Source organism: Dendropsophus ebraccatus, chromosome 6 (assembly GCF_027789765.1).
Source record: "Dendropsophus ebraccatus isolate aDenEbr1 chromosome 6, aDenEbr1.pat, whole genome shotgun sequence".
Lineage (NCBI taxonomy): Eukaryota > Metazoa > Chordata > Amphibia > Anura > Hylidae > Dendropsophus > Dendropsophus ebraccatus.
Window position 1 is genome coordinate 54511814 of NC_091459.1, and position 23048 is coordinate 54534861.

Below are 23048 nucleotides of genomic sequence, written 5' to 3' on the forward strand. Positions count from 1 at the left end.
GTACATCCTCTTTAATTTGACACAGGGATAGAACCGCGCCGTCACGGGAAGCCAGTACCGTGATCTGTTTTTCGATCCGTGGACCGGTTCCGTGAACGGCACCGTTCTATCCACGGGTCCCGGGCCGGTGCTCAAGGGCGGGTCCCTCCCCTGTATGACGCGGCTCCATTGATTCTAACGGTTACATTTTATATACAATACAGACAGACTGAAAAATATTGATAGTAGTGTTCTCTAAGCCTGAATTCTTGGTATTTGGTGCCCCATAGCTGCAGAAGTTGGATGCCACCACAGGGCTGCCAGGAAAACATGGATGCAGTCTATGGCGTATGTCTGTATCTATATTTTCCATGACTCCCTAGGTTGGCATCGAAATTGTGCAGCAGCAGGGCATCAAATGCTGAGCATCTGAATTTGGATAATATTGCCGACCCTGAACATTTTGACAGACACTATTGCTCAACACTATTAAAGTGAAGGTACCATATGAATGCATATTCATTCCATACGTCGTTATTTTAAGGGCCTGTTTCCCGATATAGTCACAGTTTTATACATATATTAATGCAGTGTTTTGGTGCACTGTTGGCAGGCCCAGAGCCGACAGTGCATGGGTATGTCCACTCCTGGTGACGTGCGCCTTCTGTCTTCCCCAAGCCCCACCTTCTATGTCAGCTCTGGGCCCGGCCTGCTTTGATGACATAGCTCGTAGGCAGGCCACTTGTAGGCCGGAGCTGACACAGAAGCTGGGGCTGGGGGAATATAGAAGGCGTGAGTTGCCAGGAACGGTCATACCTATGCACTAGAGGCCCCAGGCCCAGAGCTTCCAGTGCACCAGAAGACTGCATTAGAATCTGTATAAAATTGTGAAAATATCAGGAACTGGGCTGAGGGTTAAAAAAAGGACCAGACAGGCAGAATCAGTGCTTCAGTGTTAATAAAGTCTTATGGAAAACTTAATATATGCATTCATGTGGTACATTCGATTTAAGGACAAAATAGGTGTAAACATTCATCAATTATTTTCTTATAGTCTCATCTTCTTATCACCTGAATATTAAATGACAATATTAAACTAGATTTACATTTCCAGGGAAATACATAGTGCTTAAAAAGAGTGCCCCTTTAACAGTGACTTCTCTTTAAGAGAAACTTTAACCCTTGATACCCTCCCTTTAAGAACAACTTTGGTACAGTCCCTTTAAGAGCAACTTTGGTACTGTCTCTTTAAGAGCAACATTGGTACAGTCCCTTAACCCCTAGGCGACCCTGGACGTACATGTACATCCAGGGCGCCTCCATGTGTTCAGAGCAGGGCCGTGCGGCGGCCACGCTCTGAACCGCCGTGGTACCGGGTGCCGTTCGTAGCCCGGGACTGCGGCTATTAGCGGGCATGGTCCGATTGCCGTGCCCGCTAATAAAGTAATCGGATGCAGCTGTCAAAGTTGACAGCTGCATCCGATTACTTGAATGCAGCCATCACTGATGTCTAGGGGGGTGGACAACGTCCCAGAGGAGCGATCCACACATCTTACTTCGCCCCGAGGTCTGCGCCGTAATGGCGCTGATCCTGGCTCGGCACTCCATTGCTTCCGGCTGCAGCAACCGCAAGCAATCAATGTGCCTATCTCATCGATCTATGCTGCATATCTATACAGCATAGATCTCAATGAGATATCAGTGTACTTATACTAGAAGTCCAATCAATTAAGTACTGACACATGTGTTACGATTCTTTGTTTTATATTCAATACTTCAACATATAACAATGAACAGTTGCCCAAACTATTAATTAATCACATTCCCGATCTCGGACGGTAAGCAGAATAAGCGCAAAAAATCCCAAAGTGCAAAATTGCGCATTTTTGGTCGCATCAAATCCAGAAAAATTGTAATAAAAAGCAATCAAAAAGTCGCATATGCGCAATCAAGGTACCGATAGAAAGAACACATCATGGCGCAAAAAATTACACCTCACACAGCCCCATAAACCAAAGGATAAAAGCGCTATAAGCCAGGGAATAAATTGATTTTAAGGAACATATCTTTTAAAAGTCATTAAATAAAATAAAAATAATGCATGTAACATATCGTTGTAATCGTAACAACTTGAGGAACATATATAACAAGACACAAGGAGGAAAAAACAAAATTGCAAAAATGAAAACTGCCTGTGTCCCCTAAGGGTTAAAGGGGTAGTGCGGCGGTAAGCAATTATTCACTAAATAACACACGGGGAAGGGGGCCATTCACTAACATAACATACATTACAAACTTGTATAACTTTGTAATGTGTGTTATTTGGTGAATAATTGCTTATCGCCGCCCTACCCCTTTAAGGACCTTCCATCTTCTACATCTTTTATTGACCAATAGTGGACATGTGAATGTGTGGATGTTGTGATTCATTGACTGACAAGACCTTAGAATATCTATTGGCTGCTATATTTCAGCTATTTGCATATGTGCTGTAATTGGCTGTTAGCGTTTACAGTGTGGCCATTATTTCCTATGGGAAATTAGGGGTCTTTAACCTCTTAAGGACCCATGTCGTACCGGTACGTCATGGATCACTGTCACTTAAGGACCCATGACGTACCGGTACGCGGGTCCTTTAAGAGGGCGCCGCGGACCGGCCGCATGCGATCGGGAGAGATGGCCTGCAGAAATACACTGCAGGCCATCTCTCCCTGTCGGCATGGGGGGTTGTTAACCCCCCCATGCCGACGATCGCCGCTATTGGCTTATCAGTTCAGATCAGCCAATAGCGGCGATCGGAACCTTTCCGGGTCATCGTGACCCAATGACCCGGAAAAAATGGCGGTCGGTGCTGTCCGAGGACGGCACCAACCGCCATTACTGTAAAAAGTAATGGTGGCCAGGTGCCACTGGCCCGATCGCCGTGAACGGCCGGCCGTTCACGGCGATCAAAGTCCCCAAAAGTTATCATTACCTGCTCCGGACCCCTCAGCTAGGTAGCTGAGGGGTCCAGAACAGGTATTCGTACATTACTCACCTGTCCCGGGGTCCTGATCGGCGTCTTCCGGGTTCGCGGCGTCCTCGTGGTCTCGTTCGGGTCTTCGGCTTCTTCCGTGACGTCACGTTCGGCTATTTTCGGCTCCAGCGTCGGGTTTTCGGGATTTTCCGCTCTGCTGCCCTCTAGCGGCTAATATGTGTAATACACTTATCAGCAGCTACAGGGATGTTCAGTATGTAATAAAGTTTTTTTTTTTTTTTTTCTTTTTTCCGCACCCTATCGCCGCTGAGTGTTGATCAGCATCGCACGAAAGTGCGCTGCTAATCAGCAACTCCTCCTTTTTGGAGTAGGGTGTTTTTTTCTCTATCCTACTGCCACGGTCTGCTGATAAGTGCGGCATTTATCAGCAACACCATTTTTGGCGTAGGTTTTTTTTTTTATACTTACTGTAAAAAAACACGTAAAAAACACTACATTACACCACACTACACTACATTGAATAAAGTTTGACACTACACCACTACATACCCCAAATACTAGTCCCCATATAAAGATGACCCCCAGGGTGTTTTCGGCGTCAGAGGGATACGTTATTATTGCCTCCGACACCGAAACAGCCAGTGAGGATAAATGGGGGGATCCTTCGTTCCTCCATTCATCCTCATCCTCCAGTGACGTGTCTGGGGGTAGCGTAGTGTATGCTGCCTCCCAGACACGTCTTTTCCACCAGTACCATCCCAATAAGAGATCACAGTATGGCGTAAAATTCTACTAACTCTGTGAGCGTACCTCAGGGTACTCTTACAGATTTAGGGTAGGTGCACACTGCGCAATGGCGATGATAAACCTTTGTGCATTCCGCAGCTGGCACCCACCGGCGGACTGATGCAGGCGCGCGTCTCCACCCGTGTCATAGACTCCATGTTATGCACAGGGGGATTCCATCGTCCCTCCAAAGAATGAATATGTTGGACAGAGAGCGGAATCCGCCCGTGCATAGAATGGAGTCTATGACACGGACGGAGACGCGCGCCCGCATGAGTCCGCCGGTGGGTGCCAACTGCGGAATGCACGAAGGGTTATCCTTCGCCTTTCCGCAGTGTGCACGTACCCTTAGAGTGTATGTAGGAAGGGACACCCGAATGCAGCCCCCAGATGCCCCCCCCCCCCATCCTTGGAACAAGTGGGAAGATCGGCCGGGAACTGATCTTCCCACTGCTGGATAAAGGTCACCACCTGTACGGGGATAACTTTTATACCAGCACCCCCTCTTCTGGTCCCTCGCTGCCCGAGCTACTGTAGCTTGCGGCACGATCCGAACATATCAGAAGCCGTAACAGAGCCCTAATATTTAGCAGCCATGGAGCGGACCCAGCGCTTCTGGATATGAAGGACCCTGTATCGCACCAGGACAACATTTTCCAGGTGACGTCCCCCACACTGGAGAACGGGAGACCCCAGAAGAAGTGCAGAGTGTGGCGTAACAGGGGGTTTAGGAAGGACACCATTTTCCAGTGTGACACCTGTCCTGATCCCCCTGGCCTCTGCATACTGGATCACTTCAAGGCGCACCACACGTCATTGGGATTCTACATTATCTAAATTTTGTCCCTTATTCCTATTTCAGGGGTCACGCTGATCTGGGGATTATTCTGATTGCCATTATGGAGTCGGGAAGGAATTTTTCCCAGTGATGAGGCTACTGTCGTCTGCCTCACGAGGGTTTTTTGCCTTCCTCTGGATCAACACAGGTTGAGTTTGATGGACACCTGTCATTTTCAACCCTATAAACTAATAATTGGCCTAATACTCCCAAATAAATTAGAATTGTCCCTTTTCCCCAGCTAAGTAGGTATGGCCGCCATTCCCATTAGAGGATGCCATGATGCAATTACAAAGCCTCTGTGCGGCCAGGACAGTAGAAACCCCCCACAAGTGACCCCATTCTGGAAACTACACCCCATAAGGAATCTAACAAGGGGGGGGCCAGCGGGTATATGGCCCCCTGGTGACGGCCACATTTGGGACGTGAAAATGAAAAAAATGGTATTTTTTATTTTCACGGCACATGTTCTACACATGTGCCCGTCACCAGTGGGGTCCATATGCTCACTGCACCCCTTGTTAGATTCCTTATGGGATGTAATTTCCAGAATGGGGTCACTTGTCGGGGGTTTCTACTGTCCTGGCAGCACAGGAGCTTTGTAATTGCGACGTGGCCTCCATCCTCCATTCAAGCCTCTAAATGGCGCTCTGTCCCTTTGGTGGCTTGCCCTGTGCCCATATGGCACATTATGCCCACATGTGGGGTATTTTCGTACTCAGGGGAAATTACCCTATACGTTTTGTGTTCATTTTCTTTTTTAACCCCTTGTGGAAATGGAAAAAAATCAAGGCTAGACCAACATTTAGTGTAATTTTTTTAAAATTTTTACTCTAAATCATTAATCTTGTCATGATTTTTTCATTTTCACAAGGGGCTAAAAGGTAAAAAAAAACACTAAATGTGTAGCGCAATTTCTCCTGAGTACGGAAATACCCCACATGTGGACATAAAGCTCCATGCGGGTGCAGGGTAAGCCTCCAAAGGGAAGGAGCGCCATTTGGTTTTTTGAGGCTGGATTGGATTTCGAGGGGCCATGTTGCATTTAAAAGGCCATTGTGTTGCCAAGACAGTTGAAACCCCCCACAAGTGACCCCATTATGGAAACTACACCCCTCAAGGAATGTAACAAGGGGTGTAGTGAGCATATGGACCCCACTGGTGACGGGCACAAATGTGGAACAATGTGGCACGAAAATGAAATATTTCATTTTTTACACTATAATGTTGGTCTAGCCTTGAATTTATCATTTTCACAAGGGGTTAAAAGAGAAAAAAAACACAAAATATGTAGAGCAATTTCCCCCGAGTCCGTAAATACCCCACATGTGGACATAAAGCGCCATGTGGGCGCAGGGCAAGCCTTGGATTTTGGAGGTTGGATTTGGCTAGAATGGAATATGAACACCATGTCGCATTTACAGAGCCCTTGTGCTGCCAAGACAGTGGAAATCCCCCACAAGTGACCCCATTATGGAAACTACACCCCTCAAGGAATCTAACAAGGGGTGTAGTGAGCAAATGGACCCCTTGATGACGGGCACATTTGTGCCGTGAAAGTGAAAAAATGAAATTTTTCACTTTCACGTCACATTGTTCCATTTGTGCCCGTCACCAGTGGGGTCCATATGCTCACTGCCCCCCTTGTTAGATTCCTTGAGGGGTGTAGTTTCCAGAATGGGGTCACTTGTGGGGGGTTTCCAGTGTTTTGGTAGCACGAGGGCTCTGTAAATGCGATGTGGCCCTTGAAATCCATTCCAGTGAAATCCAGCTTCCAAACGCTCCTTCCCTTTGGAGGCTCGTCCTGCGCCCGCTTGGCACTTTATGTCCACATGTGGGGTATTTCTGTACTCGGGAGAAACTGCGCTACACTTTTTGTGTCTTTTTTTTCCTTTTATCCCTTTGTGAAAATGAAAAATTGAAGGCTAGAACAACGTTTTAGTGTAAAAAATACTTTTGTCTTTTTTCACGCCACATTGTTCGGAAAATCTGTGAAGCACCTGTGGGGTCCAAATGCTCACCGCACCCCTTGTTACATTCCTTGAGGGGTTTAGTTTTCTAAATGGTGTCCCTTTAGGGGTGTTTCTTATGTTTTGGCACCCCAGAGCCTCTGCCAACCTGAAGTGGTACAGTCAGAAATGACCAAATATAATGGAGCCATTGAAATTCACTAGGCGCTCCTTTGTATTTGAGGCTTGTGGTTGCGTCAAATAGCGCAATAGGGCCACATATGGGGTATTTCTATAAACTGCAGAAACGGGGCAATAATTATTGGGGTGCGTTTCTCTGGTAATAGGTTTATAATTATGAAATATATTGGATTACAATAAAATCTCTGCACTGAAAATAAAAATTTTCAAATTTCTTACACACTTAGCTTTTATTTCTGTGACTCCCCTAAAGGGTTAAAAAACTTTCTGGATATGCTTTTGCAGAGTTTGGGGGGTGCAGTTTCTGAAATGGGGTGCACTGTGCGGCTTTCTAACACACAGTCCCCTCAAATACACTTTAAGGGTACAAACCCACTTGACGTATTTGCTGCGTGAATCAGTGTTAAAAATAAGCAGGCAAAACGCAGGTTGGCTTTATACGATTGTTCTGCGTTAAAATACGCAATTGCGTATTTTTGAAGCGTGAAGCTTGTTGTAAGCAAAGCATCAGTGAAAACGCATGTAGCTTCATGCTTCAAAAATACGCAATTGCGTATTTTAACACAGAACAATTGTATAAAGCCAACCTGCGTTTTGCCTGCTTATTTTTAACACTGATTCACGCAGCAAATACGTCAAGTGGGTTTGTACCCTAAACCTGAACAGTTCCCTAAAAATATCTGATTTTGAAATTTTACCGAAAATTTGGAAATTTGCTGCTAATGTTTTACGCTTTCTATTGTTTAAAAAAAATGAAAGATAGTTTAATAAATGCCGCCAACATAAAATAGACATGTTGCTAATGCTATTTAATATATAATTTATGTGATATAACCATTTTCTGTATAAGCAGAAAAGTTTTAAAGTTGGAAAAATGCATTTTTTCACAATTTTTCACGCTATTTTGTTTTTTTTCATAAAGATTTGTTATAAGTATCGACTCCAATTTACTAGAAATGTGAAGTACAATATGTCACGAGAAAACAATCTCAGAATCAGCCGGATAGGTAAAAGCATCCCGAAGTTATTAATGAATAAAGTGACACTGGTCATATTCATAAAATTTACTCCGGTCCTTAAGGCCATTTCAGGCCCGGTCCTTAAGGGGTTGAACGTAAATTTCTTAAAAACGACAAATCTGATTGTAACCAAAACTAGATAGCACACCTGTCACCGCAGAGGGCTTCGAAAGTGGAGCGCAAAGGGTTTGAGCTGAATTAATCACAGAAGAATGGCTGGAAGAAGAAACGGAAGAAGAAGAATACGGATTACAATAAAGTGCTTTTTCAAGCTCTATAATGACAACTGTCTGCACCCTTTTATGATTGTAGTCTATCCACTGTGTGATAAAGAATGTCTTCATTGGTCTAGCAGCCGAATTTGAGATATTCTGGGGCAAGTGGATAAGGGGTGTGGGTTTTATTACATTCTAGAAAATATACCTGATAGGCAGTCAGTCAGTATATAGTAAAAAGTGTATACACCTACAGTCGCACACCCAAAGTGTACAGAAATCTCTTTGGCTGTGTTGTACCTCCTGTAAATATCCACATTTTATGCTGTAGCTGCGGATTGTGCAGACCTAATCTGCATATAATCTGTTAGGTAACCAATTTTCCACTATTATCCTGTGATACAAAGGCCTTTTGGCTCAGGCAAAAGTTCTCATTTGTTGTTCATTTAATAACTGGCCATTTACTTCCATGACTCAGTGGGGCTTTCAATCTTTTGTGCATAAAGCAAAGAAATTCCTTTCAGCAGATAATTAAGTAAATGGCGGGTAAGATACACCTAATGAATGTTTCCTTTCCCAAGATCAAAGCAGTCTGCATACATCTAGACCTACCAACTACCATCTGAATGCACTATATGAAATAATGGCGTTTACACTGCTCATTCCACATTTTTAATTTGCATTTGTTAAAATTACTATTTAAAAGACAAAATAAAATAAATTGTGTGACCATTTTATGCATGTGTCTGTAGATTTCCCACAGTATATTCTGCCAGTCTAAAACCAGGATTACTATTAAGGTAAAACCCAACATTGCCCAAGCATTTAAGAGAGTAATATTTAAGTAAGTCTCTAATCTGCTGTTTTGCTTCCATAGAGCAGCGGATGCTGAGAATGTTCTGTAGGTAGATTTCTTACCTTTATCCTCTGCGCCGCGGTCATTAATTAACCTCTTTATGCATCCTAACGTACAGTTGTGTTGTGATGCTGGGAAGGGGGTATAGAGAGGGGTCATGAAACCAATTCCTGCAGGACATTCAGTAGCTGAAGTACTGGAAGATTTGAGTCTTTTAAATAGAAGTACAGTGGTACCTTGGTTTAAGAGCGATTTGGTTTAAGAGCTCACAGTTCTTCAAAATTGTGACTTTGTGTAAGAGCATTGCTTTGGTTTAAGAGCTCCCTGTACTGGGTGGGAACGTAAGTGGGGTAGGGGCATGGTCTGCGTAGCGGGGTCTACAGCCCTGTACTCTGACGCAGGAAGTCTCCCTCACCTTCCAAATCATAGCAGATCCACTTCAGGCTGGGGTTTACATCAGGGGACAGGACTGTGAAGGTAATCTCTCCATAGCTGTAACCCCAATCACTAATGTTAACTGAGCCTGTTACGCGCCTTAATAAGCGTGCAGCGATGTCCGTGCAGCCCTTGCCTTAACTGTAAAATAATAAACTTTATACATACCTCTCCATGCTACCTGATGTCATTTTAGCTTGTATCCGCTCCTCAGAGCTGCCACCCGAACTTCTGAGCCGGTCTCTGAAGTGACAGGCTGCTCAGCCAATCACTGGCTGAGATGGGACAGCGCCTCCGAAAGAGATTGGCTTAGTGGCCTGGTACTGTAAAGACCGGTGTTGAAGCTTCAGTGGCAATGAGGAGAGCAGAAGCTAGAAGGACAGGTATGTATAATTTTTTTTTTTTTTTTTTTACACATTTATTAGGCCACACATTGATATTACGCTTGGCAATGTGCATGTGGCGGACACTGTTTTTTGAGCTGGATTAAACAATGATCAGCCAATTGTTTCATTGGCTGATTGTTGTCTTTGTTACACGGAGCTCTATCTTCCTGAATCGACCTGATTCAGCAGATTATCACTCTGTGTAATAGCGCCCTTAGATAAAACGTGGCTACTTTCTTTCTTTTTTTTTTTTTTTTTAATGAGTTTTATTAAATTTTCCATAAAAAGAAATTACAAACAGCACCTGCAGATTTGCGGAAAATATCAAGCAGTAGGGCAAAACATTCCAGCAGAAAAGATGGTACATGATAATGTAGCAAACCAGGGCTATTGGCTCTCTGGCAGCATTGACCAAGTGACTTGGCTACTTTCTTGCAAAAACAGCACTACCCTTGTCCACAGGTTGTATGTATTACAATTCAGCTCCATTCATTTTAGTGGAACTGAGCTGCAAAAGCTTAATTAGAGATTTATTTCGGTGCAAGAAATCAAGCCCCACCCCTACTTATGAGCGAACTTACTGATCGTTCAGGGTTTGGTTGAACCCAAAAGCTCGGCATTTGATTCCCGACAGCTGGAGAAGTCGGATGACCTAGGGCTGCCAGGAAAACATAGGCTGTATCCATGTTTTCCAGGACTTCCTAGGGCTTCATCCAACTTTGCTAGTCATCGGGAGTCAAATGGTGAATGTTTAGGTTCGGCCAAACCTGAACGTGCGGCAAGTTTACTCATCACTACCCAAGAGCCATTCCCTAATGGAAGAGACATCAGTTGTTTTCTAATGTCTACGGATCACCATCCTGGCTGTGGTCAGAAAATATCTCAGTAGTCCTCTTTTGGTCTGTACAAATGTACATTCACCTGTTGTAGCTACAGACAGATACAGATTCCGCATGCCACTTTATCTAGTTGCCAGTGTCTTCTGGACAGTGGGGGAAATACAAGAGTACAGGCATGTACCGGGACATGAAAAGGATTATGGGGGTCAAATTATAATTTGATACAAAATATAAACCACAAGTGAATTTAGCAGAGTATAAAATATAACCATGAAATATACACACTTTCCCTATGTATAGTATTTGTATACCGTGCTCTGTATAAAACAACAAAAACAACAGTATGTCCAATTTAGTTTATAGAAAGTCAATCATAGTATATTCATAACCCAAAGTGATTTAATCAAATGTTAGTTACTATTACAATATGTAAGTATAAAGCAGATTTGTCATTGTCGCTGTTCATCACATGGCCGCATTCACACAACATGGGGGTATACCACCATCGAACTAATTTTACATGATGCCCAAGGCATCGCAGCTGTCAATATATAACTTATGAGTTGTTGGCAAAATAATAACAGATTTATTACTTTGTGTTAACATTTTACTTTAGGCATTTCAGAATGCAGCTTTAAAGGAACATTGGCGCATTTAAACATGTTTATTATGGATCAGTCGTATAGAAATATTTGTTTGGTTTGTGATTCCTCCTTAGATTTGCTTGTATTATTTCTTGTAATATAGGAACATCAGTGGTGTGTTTTACCTGATTATTCTTTCTTTTCTCTTTTAGTTTTCTCCCTTTCATGCAAGTATTTTAGGATCATGTTCCTATGATTTCACTGTGAGGTAGGAATTGTAATCACTATTAAATAAATGTCTATAAGTCTTCTCTGTGATTCTGTGCTCTATGTATCTCATCAATGTTAGGCCAGGTTCACACCAGCGTTTTACCCTCCACCACAATTCTGTTTCTCTTTTCCAGTTTGGAACATAGCAGATCTGTCATACTACCCATTAATTTCAATGGGTTTTTAGTGTGCTCTGTTTTTTAGATGGACATAGAATTTGCAGAAGGTATTTGCGTTCACATGTTATTGCAGGTTATCGGTCACCAGCTATTTTCTTCACTGAGCATGTGCAGAAAAGGAGAGAATCAAGGAAGGAATATAAACTCATATGCAAACAGTTGCCGTCTGAAGCAAACCGATAAACTAAAGTCAGTTTTTTAAAGCCAAAATGCAAACAGACCTTTAAGATAATTTTACAATCAGTTTGTGATTATCCATTTATTTAATATGGATGGATACATATATGAATGAGACAAACGCAGATGTGAACCTAGCCTAAGCAACTTTTTTCCAAACAGGTTCTTTGATGTGAATTCTAACAGGTGTTGTTTATGGTGTTTATTCATGCACACGGTCGTGCCGTTCTTTCCCTATGTTGAAATTGTCCAGTACAGTCCAGAACCTTTGTTGGTCTATTAGCTGTAACCAGAGATAACGTATAATACCAATCAATCAACTCTACACCGTGATGGCATCAACAACCAAGCTACTCCGTCCCGTGTCAATCTACGAGTATAGTAGTCAGTCTAACCAATCACGTTTTATGTAGTATTAGTCCATACAATTTACAAAATGCCTCGCCCGAGCCTCGTTCAGAGTTGATTGGTATTATACGTTATCTCTGTTTACAGCTAATAGACCGACAAAGGTTCTGGACTGTACTGGACAATTTCGACATAGGGAAAGAATGGCACGACCATGTGCATGAATTTCCATAATTTACCTAATTTGTAAATATTGGTGAAGGTGTCACCTTAATAAATACTCCTTATTAAAGCATATCCTATTTTTTGTTATTCTTGTCTGTAGTTCTAGGATTTTTGGAATCATCTGGTACTTAGTGTTACATACCACACTTTTTTATATATATTAAGTTTACTGTCTGGTAAGGATGCATGATTTAAGAGAACCTGTCGCTCCCCGTGCCGGGACAGAGCCCGACCGACCCCCCGGTGCAGACACACATACTTACTGCTTCCACAAAGTCCTGGAGCCCGTCCCACCGCAGAGATATCCTCGTCCGAAGCTGCGCGTGCGCTCCCCAGAGATGAGTCCGGTGTCCATAGAGAATGACTGGAGCCGTCATTCTTCGGACGGGGATATCTCTGCGGCAGGACGGGCTCCGGGACTTCGTGGGAGCAGTAAGTATATGTGTCGGCCTCGGGGGGGTCGGCCGGGCTCTGCCCCGGCATGGGGGGTGACAGGTACCCTTTAAATTTAAATATTGGGTTATGACAGCAGTGTTTGACTTCAGTGCAGCAATATATGAAAGATAAAAAAAAAAAAGGCCCAGAGTACCCCTTTAACCCCTAGACGACCCTGGATGTACAGTGACGTCATGGGTGTCTGTCACCAGATAACCCTGGACGTTAATGTACGTCCTGGGTCTCTAAGCAGTGATCGCGCTGCAGCCTGTCATTAACCCCTTTAACAGTGCAATCGCAGCGTTCAAGTGTGAGTGACAGGAGCAGCTCTTGGGGTTCCATCATACATGTTATGGTAGAATGAAAGAAAAAAGAAAGTGCTAGAGCTCTTAGAAGGGGAGGAGGAAAAAAAGGAAAACGCAAAAATGAAAATTGGCGCGGTCCGCAGGGTCATTTTGGGCTTAGTCCTCAAAGGGTTAATTTACTGTAAATGTTTTTGTTGTCCCTGAGCTACTGGGTGGAGACTAAACTCATGTGCTGCATGCACACACACAAAATAGGAGACCCTGCTCTGCTACGTCTTCATACCACACCATGAGAAGCAGCAGCAGCATAGAGGACAGTACTGGGATAGGATCTTAAGCTCACAATAAACTTGTGTAATCTTCACCGTCATTGTATGCCTTTGGCTGTCCAATCACTCTTCATTCCCTTTCCATAGACTTTTATGTACAGTATGTAACATGTTCATTCAGTGAACTTCTAATCTGCCTTATTAACAATGGAATTCAGCTGTTTTCTTAATATGAACAAAAGTTTGGGAGGTGCGGTGTCAGGAAAGGAGCCTTATAAGAGGAAAAATAGGCATTTACCCTGATAAAATATCTTACAAAGTTTCTTACATACACTTAACAAAGTACCTGCCAGCACTACCAGATCAGCTGCGAAGTTGACTCTCCATCACATGGTTATCTTTCGTTACAAACCACACATGATGGAAATGTGTGATACCTCCATTCTGATCCTTTCATAACCAAGGATTACTGGATTGAAGTGATTGTGTCTCGAAGAAAATTAAGTCTATAGTAATGCATTAAGTTAAATGTAACATATTTCCAATTTACAAGCAATTCTTAAAAAGTATCGTTTGGGAGATATAGACTCACTAATCCCCCATGTGTCTGTGTTGTTTGATAACCTGTTGCCCTTAGTTCCACCCCAACAAACATCCACTAGCTGTAATGTTGGCTTCTTTACTAAAAACAGAATATTTGTACGTCTTTACAAATATGTATGTGGTACACGTGTACCTCCTTTGCTTTAAGTCGCCATCCCTTTTAAGAGTCAATTTCACTCCTGACTTTGCCGCAGTTTAAAACAAGGTTTCATTCCTTGTATGTTGCTTACCAATGTGTTGTTGGTTCATTTATTATTGTTCTTAAATTATAAATAAAGCCTGTTTAAAAAAAATGGCATCTTTAGTAGAGGATTGACCTTAACCACATCAAGCTATTGCCCTCTGTTAGATGTGTTAGCCGAGAAAAACTTCTGACATATACCTCTGATGGACACCAAAGACTGACATCTACACCAGCTAGGAGCTTGCAGATGTTTCAGCTGTAATTTATGCCAGTGTTCTGGTGTAAATTTGGAGGTCCACAGATAGCTGCACTCGCTTTAAAGGGGAACAGACAAAAAGACAGCTCTCCTACAACACTATTCACACTAGGCAGGAGCACATTTCTATGGCTGAAATTGCAGAAACACAAAATGTGCAACCGCTCACCGCTAATGGCAAGATACAGACCTAATACATACATGAAAATCACTAAAAGCAGCCCTCCAACTTCTAAAAAAAATCTCCATAAAAATAATGAGGCTCTTTGCATATCATTTGTAAATAGTGTGTACTATCCCACCACAGTAAAGTGGCCTCATGCCTGGGATGGAACCTACACTAACTCTGGCCTCTACTTGTAGGATCCAACTAATACTGGCAATATTAATCCCCAGGGTGGCATAGGTGGAGTGTACGACCACGTAGAAGCAGCCACTCCCCCCACCTGGAACATAGGCAAAAAGACATATTCTGTCAGCCCTCCTACTACACCAGTCACACTAGGCAGGGGCACGTTGCTATGTCTAAAATTGAAGAAACACTACTTGGTCGTGCACTCCACCTATTCCATATTTTTGCCAGTATCATTTGTATCCTCTTTGGATATTATTAGCTTATTATTAGCCCAGGAGAGGCCAAGGTTTAGAGTAGGTTCAATCTGGGCATGAGGCCACCTCATCATGGTGAGGAGGTACATACTCTTTGCAAATGGTAGAGCCTCATTTTTATGGAAATTTTCTTAAGCACTTGGGGGGCTGCTTTTACCAATTTTTCTATCTGTATTGGGTCTGTATCTTGCCATTAGCGGTGAGCTGTTGCATTTTTTGTGTTTTTGTGTATCTGCAATTTCCGCCATAGCAACATGCTCCTGTCTAGTGTGAATGGTGCTGTAGGAGAGCTGACCAAATATGTCTTTTTGTCTGTGTTCCACATGGGCAGAGTAGCTGCCTCTGCTTAGTCGTGCGCTCCACACATCCCACTCTGGGGGTTATTTTTGTCAGTATCAGTTGGATCCTGCATGCCCAGAGTACAGGTTTATTATTAGCCTTGGAGAGGGCAGAGTTAGTGTAGGTTCCATCCCGGGCGTGAGGCCACCTTAGCTTGGTAGGATGGTAAACAGCAGTGCTTCTCAAACTTTTTCTACTGGAGCCTCACTTAACAGACCAGGGCAATGCCTGGGCCTCACCAGACTGACTAAGAGGATGCCGGGCCTCACCATCAGTGGTGAAAGTCCATTTAAAAGCTGAAAATAATGCTAGGACTAGCTCTCACCCATCTCCCAAGCTCTATATACCAACAAAGCAAGTACAAAATAAATTAATAATGTTGCTAAAATGGAGATTTTTGCAAAGGGCAAGAGGGTTGTGCAGATCATAGTTACTTTTGTGAAAACTGGCTCTCCAGCTGGGCCTCACCAACAACTAGGGGGCGCCTCACTGGTGAGGCCAGCCTCACAGTTTGAGAAGCACTGGTATACAGTAATTGCAAATGCTATGCCAAGAGCCTCATTAATTTTACAGAGCTTTAAAGGGGTACTCCAGTGAAAAATTTATATTGATTTTTCAAATCAACTGGTACCAGAAAGTTTTACAGGTTTGTAAATTACTTAAAAAAATTCCATAGTCTTCCAGCACTTATCAGCTGCTGTAAGTCCTGCAGGAAGTGGTGTATTCTTATTTCCAGTCTGCTCTCTGCTGCCACCTCTGTCTATGTCAGGAACTTCCCAGAGCAGGAGAGATTTTTCTATGGGGATTTGCTACCTTCTGGACAGTTCCAGACATAGCCAGAGGTGGCAGCAGAGAGCACTGTGTCAGACTGGAAAGAATACACCACTTTCTACAGGACATACAGCAGCTGATGAGTACTGGAAGACTAAAGATTTTTAAATAGTAATTTACGTATCTGTATAACTTTCTGGCACAAGTTGCTTTGAAAGAAATAATTTTTTTTTGCTAGAGTACCCCTTTAAGCTAAATCCCACACACTTTTTTTAACTGTCAACCGCAATGTAAAATGCTTATATTTTGTGATTTATTTATTTTTTATACCAGAAAGCTGGTGTACTTGTCCTGATGAATCCCTCCTTTGTTTATTTTTGTTATATTTGTAGGGATAATAAATGTAGTCCTGCGGCGCAGCAGTCACACGGACTTTCAAATGTGTAAATGCCTTTGCTACCTATATCTGGGTATATACCCTAATACTATGTATCGCCAGGTCAGTGTTCAATGAAAAGCCATATATTGTCTATGATATGTCCAGCTTTGCACTTTAGTTAATAATTGTCTCTCTTTGAGTCAATACTATGGTTGGTTAGCGTATAGTCTGAGCGGCATCCCTCATCTGTTACATGTGCCTCCATCCTTCAATCTAAGAATTGTTGATATTCAGCTCTAAATAAAATGATTAGTCTGAGTGACTAAATCATTGGCTTCGGGGACGTCAGCATTTCTTACTAATTGCTAAAGTGCACAAATAAAATTTGTCATTTAGTGATTTTTTTTTTTCAGAACTGCAGGATACCTCCATTAAAACAATTAGTTTGTTAAGCATCGACTCGTGTGCAGTGTGCTGTATACCCCTCAAGTACTGACTGTTCTACAGTCAGCTCCCTGTCTGGCGGCCCTGAGCAGTCAGAGCTCATGACCAATTAACCATGTAGGTTTTATGTGGATTCTGAAAGTGATAGCAATAATTAATGTCTTGTACCTTAACCCATCACCGTAATACCCTTTATCCACCTACAGTATTGGAAGTGCCTAAAAGTAGGAGAAGTGGCTTATATTTCAAGCTTCAGAATGATAAATCCCGTATGACAGTTGCCATGTAAAAGGTCTCGTATAGTCTCAGGCTGGGTCTACACAACAGTCACTGTTCATTAGAATACATTAAGTAGCATGTAAATTTCATTTATTTGTGACAGTCGTACACTTTATTATGGATCCTGCTAGATGAGATTTCTCAGTGATTTTAGAAAGTTTTTCAGCATTTTTCCTTTACGGTAATGTGAAAGGTGCACGTACACCTACTGTAGCTTTAATGCAACATAGTAACATAGTTAATAAGGTTGAAAAAAGACAAGAGTCCAAGTTTAACCTACAGAAACATGGGATTTTTCAAATGCAAAAAATAAAATAAAATAATTCCTATGGAAAAAGAAGAGAGAGCATGAAATGAAAGGGTAGAAAATGTAACATAACTATCACTGAACGCTAGTCACTTGATGTGTCTAAGTGAGATTTAAAGGGCTAGTCTGACCAGGACACATTTTTTCAAATCGCCTGGAGAGGGACTGGGTGAAAACAATAGCATCCATTTAACTCCTCGCTGCCCGCATATCTCCACTCCCATCCCTAACGTCCGTCCGCTTATTGAGATGGGACATGAAGTGGGCTGGCCCGTTCAGCCATTTAGGGTCTGTAGTGGTGTCCCACTGCTGCTGCTAAATGGCTGAGCGGGCCAGCCACATCAGGTCCCAAATCCTGTCTTAAGGCCCTATTACACAAAATAATTATCGGCCGATATGGGCCATTATAGCCACTAATCACTTCATGTAATAAAAGGCAGCGATAAACCGATAAAACAATGTTGGCTGATTGTTGTCTTTCAACAGGCTGAAACACAAAACGATCAGCCTAGCAACAATCTGCTGCCCTTGTTCCGTGTAATAGGCAGCAGACCATCGCTATCTACTGTGGGCTCCCCGGATGATCCCCGCAGCTCACAGTGACCCCGAGCTTGTAATTGCTCCGGCAACAAGTGGGGAATGAGGAGCATGTGTTCTGACAGGTCGGCCCTCGCTTGCTCCTCTGAATCGGCTGGTGTAATATAGGGCCTTTAGACCAGGAAGTGGCTGGCCACAGGGGTCCAGAGCAGCGTAATGCAGGTGGCAGTGCTAGAGCTTGAAGAAGAAGTGCATGTTATTGTGTGCACCCAACCCCTCCCCAGGCATTTTGAAAAAAAATGGGTTCTGATCAGAGTTCTCCTTTAACTGTTACGTAGACACATCCAGTGACTTGTGTTCAGTTCTGTATTGGATTCAGAGATCAGAAAAGCCAGTTTTACACAAGCATATTACAGGTGCATGTTCATGGCCAAGTGTCCAAGCAGGCGATAAGTTTAAGGCTATGTTCACACTACGTAAAACAATGGCCGTAATCGTCGCCGCAAAACTACGGCCGTTGGTTTGAGGTTTATAAACTTGCCTGCAATATATACGAACTCCGGTCGTACAATGCACACTACGTATCAGACAACGGCCGTTGTTTACACGGCCCCGTGAAAAATGAACATGTCAATTATTTCCGGCCGGTAATGCTCCAACAACAGCCGTGGATTTTAATGAGGCCGCGAACGTAAAACTTATATCTGCCGAATTAAACTTGATTTTAATGTAAAAAATGTTCTGAGTGGTTTCTCAGGCTGGGCGCAGTATTTAAAGTAAATGACCTGTGTCAGCCCGCTTAGAAACATGCTAGGAAGCAAATGTAAACGTAGTTTCAGGTGAACGTGTCCGGCCGGGTGAAAGCAACAGCTGGTAATTTACGCAGTGTGAACATAGCCTAAAGTATACTCATCCAGGACACTTTTGTTGTATTCAGCACAAACAGCGTAGTCCATTAGGTACACTTATGACATGTCCTGTGAATATACCATAAGTGTCCCTGATGGGTATACCCCTTTAAATACAGACACTTACAAGGGGTTAATCAGTGTTGACTGGAATAGTATTTTTTTGTCTCTGATTCCCTTTTTAGAATATGGTGATGGTTACAAAAGGCCATACGCTGTTTGAAACATGTTTACACCATATTCTGTCTATATGTGCGTAATGGATTTTATTATAAAGCATAAAACGTGGCTTGCAGATTTCACTCTGGACAGTGCTGGCCTTTTTCTCGTCCCCACAATACTCGTCCAGGAGTGTTTTAGTGAGTGCAGCTGCTGTAATGATTGTATTATTAACACATACTGGGCTGCTATATTCTAAGAGATGCTACAACGGTGTGCCCTATGTCTGTAAACAGGATAAGTCTTTTAATCTGTTCCTTTGTATTGATTTCTCCGGTCAGAAGCTAAGCAGTGTGAGATTCCCTATTTCCTTACTCTTCTGCTCTCTATCTGCTTGCTATGGGTGTTATTTCTTGTGTCAGTCAACTGAAAAGATCTATCACCCTGCTAATTGCTCCTTTCAGGTAGACAAAGCCAGAAGCCCATTTGAGGCTGTTTAAGTGCAGCACGATGCACAGCGGAACCTCTGCCAGAGCTGACTCAGGCTCATGTCTTACCGGCGGCAATAAATTGCTTAATTTTTATTTGTATCTAAAACATGCTCCTATTACGTTATAGGAGGACATGTTATTTATTGGGCTCTGCTCAATTTCCTTCTCTGGTATAAAGCCCCATCCAGCTATATTAATACCATCATTTCCCCTAGTTCAATAACCATGTAGATTTTTTAAAAATGGCATGTACAAAAATTAACATATGGTGTATGTAGAACTAAAGCAGTTTTTTCCCCATAACATCATGGATTAAAGGGGTACTCTGATGAAAAAAAAAATGTTTTCAAATCTTCTGGTTTTAGGTTATACAGATTTATAAATTATATCCATTTAAAAAATGTCCTGTCTTCCAGTACTTATCAGCATGTCCTGCAGGTAGTGGTGAATTCTTTCCATTGTATTATGACACAGTGCTCTCTGCTGCCACCTCTGTCCATGACAGAACATATAGCAGTCGATAAGTACCGGAAGAATGAAGATTTTTAAATAGAAGTAATTTACAAATCTGTATAACTTTCTGATGCCAGTTGAACTGAAAACCTTTTTTTTTTCTTTTTGAAGAGGTACCCCTTTAACTTAGGAAAGCAGTAAATGAATGTTGTCAACAAAGTTTAACCTCTTAACGACGCATGACGAGTATACTCATGCGCTGTTGAAGGTAAACAAAGAGGGCTCCCGTCGTAAAACCCTCTCTGCATCCCACGGTTCCCGGTTGCTATGTGCACCTGGGGACCACGGGTATTAGCTGGCGCGGCTGATCACAGCTCCCGGCTAATTAACTATTTAAATGCAACTGTTAAAGCTGATAGCTGCATTTAAATAGTATCTGTGCCTGGTATCTAGTGGGGGGATCTCTTCCTGCGATGCAATCACGGAGGGGAGATCCCTTCTACTGATCCGGCCGGGGCTCTGCATCTGAATGGCGCTGATCCCGCCTCGGCAATCAGTGTATCTCGTCTGCTGCAGACCGGAGTAATAGAGCACTGATCTGATGGGTCAGTGCTCTATTATATACACAGCATTGATCTCAATGGGAGATTAGTACTGTGTATTTAGAAGTCACCCAGGGAACTTCTAATTAATATGTGTGGGGAAAAAATAAAGTGTTTTTATTCATAAAAAATCCCCTTCCCTAATAAAAGTTTGAATTATATATTTGGTATCGCCCACGTGCGTAATCGCCCAAACTATTAAATTGTTACATTCATGATCTTGCATGGTAAATGGCGTAAGTGCAAAAACCCACCAAAGTGCAAAATTGCGCATTTTTGTTTACATCAAATCCAGAAATAATGTAATAAAAAGTGATCAAAAAGCATATACACAAACAAGGTACCTAAAGAAAGAACAGATCATGGTGCCAAAAAAAATGACACCTCATACAGCTCCATAGACCAAACAATAAAAGCGTTAGAAGGATGGGAATGGAGCAATTTTTAAAGACATTTAATTTTTTTTAAAAGGTTTTAATTTTTTAAAAGCCATCAAATAAACTAAAAGTTATACACGTTACATATCGTTGTAATCGTACTGACTTGAGGAACATAGCTAACATGTCAGTTTTACCATAAGGTGAACAGCGGAAACACTAAACCCCATAGAATAAAAAGAAATGCACTTTTGTTTTCAATTTCACTACACAAATAATTGTTTTCTGGTTTTGCAGCAGATTTTATGGAAAAATGAAGTCTGTAATTGCAAATTATAATTGGTGTCGCAAAAAAAGGTGAAAATATGCAAACGCTATGGCCTTTTAAACACGAGGAGGAAAAACGAAAGTGCAAAAATTAAAACTGGCTCCGTCATTAAAGGATTAAACTAGTGCAGCTGTTGGTATAATAATCAATTAATATTATTACTTTTAGAAATATCTTATTAACATTAATAAGTAATGATAATAATAATGTTTTACCTATATTTTATCAATCATCTGAAATATAATGTAAGAATTAAATCTATGTGTAAAAAAACTTGTTCAGATTTTAAGCAATGCCCATTAAGATAAAGGTGCTTTTTAGTGACATGCTGCTCATCTAAGTGTAAATGCACATTAAAGGGGTTAAATCAACCAGTGTCAGAAAGTTATATAGATTTGTAATTTACTTTTACAAAAAAATCTCAAGTCCTCTCATACTTATTAGCTGCTGTATGTCCTGCAGGAAATGTTGTTTTATTTTCAGTCTGACACAGTGCTCTCTGCTGACATCTCAGAGCAGGAGAGGTTTTCTACGGGGATTCATATAAAACCGAGAGTTCCTGTATCGGCCAGAGATGTCAGCAGAGATCACTGTGTCAGACTGAAAATAAGACATTTCCTGGACCTCATTTAGTAGCTGATAAGTATGGGAAGACTTGAGATTTTTTAATAGAGGTAAATTACAAATCTATATAACTTTCTAAAAGAACAAGATTTTTGCTGGACAACCCCTTTAAAGGGAGCCTATCACTAGTATGGATAGCTTTGCAGCTATCCATACATCATTATGAAGCCACCCACACAGTTTCTGAACATATAATTGATTGCTATCAGATACTGCTACAGCTTGCTGCACTTTAGGAGCTCAGGAAAGCCTCTTTAACCCTTTGTAATTGTTAGTGCAACCCTGGCCATACGATCATCAAGCCTTGTAATAGGCTCTGAAAATATGTGCTGATGTAGGAGATCTGTGCTCTTTTACAGTGCGGCTGAGATGTGTAAGACAACCTTTAGGTAAATAACTACGTTAGGGCCCAGTAAGGAAAAAACAAGTCACCTGGCAGGAATAGGTCTTATTGTATATACTGTATTTTTACCCTGTTCACTTCTTTTGTTGCATCTTATTATAGTAGGACACAATGGTCCTTTGTATTCCTTTGTTACTGTTGAATAATATGCTTGTCAATACTTTGATACCTATCAGGGTTGATTGTTTAGCTACAAGATTATTATAGATCTCCAACCAGTCTTTTTTTTACCTTTTAATTGTGTTTTTTTTTAACCTGTTGTAATTTTTTGTTTGGATATATTAATAAACAATGGACTTTGTTATATTTTCTAGCACAGTAAAGTGGGGTCTGTTCATGGATGTTTTTCTTTTCTTCTTCTATGAACAGACGATAATGATAAATATTATGGCTGCACAAAAAAAAATTGATTGATCGACTGATGACTGGCACCTTTAGGGTCCATTTACACACACAGATTATCTGACAGATTTTTGCAGCCAAAACCAGAAATGGATTTAAACAAAAAGAGAAATCTCAGTCTTTCCTTTATGACCAGTCTTTCCTGTTCCCTGTTTATAGTCCATTGCTGGCTTTGGCTTCAAAAATCTGTCAGATATCTGTCAAATAATCTGTGTGTGTAAACGGACCCTAACATAGACCGATTAAGTGTTTCTAATTGGCCTGTGTAAAAGGGTCTTCAGATCCGTGCCTCTTATCAGTTTAGTTGCCTGCAATTGTACC

At 41.9% G+C, this 23048-nt stretch overlaps 1 protein-coding gene across 2 annotated transcripts in view; it reads left to right on the forward strand.

The window, feature by feature from the left end:
- Positions 1-23048, forward strand: part of PEX7 (peroxisomal biogenesis factor 7) — a 155690-nt gene that overhangs the window by 89022 nt on the left and 43620 nt on the right. For both annotated transcript variants that reach the window (XM_069973729.1, XM_069973730.1), the window contains exon 8: positions 11277-11332. In XM_069973729.1, coding sequence (XP_069829830.1) covers positions 11277-11332 — 56 coding nt within the window. The remainder of the gene's footprint in view (positions 1-11276; positions 11333-23048) is intronic.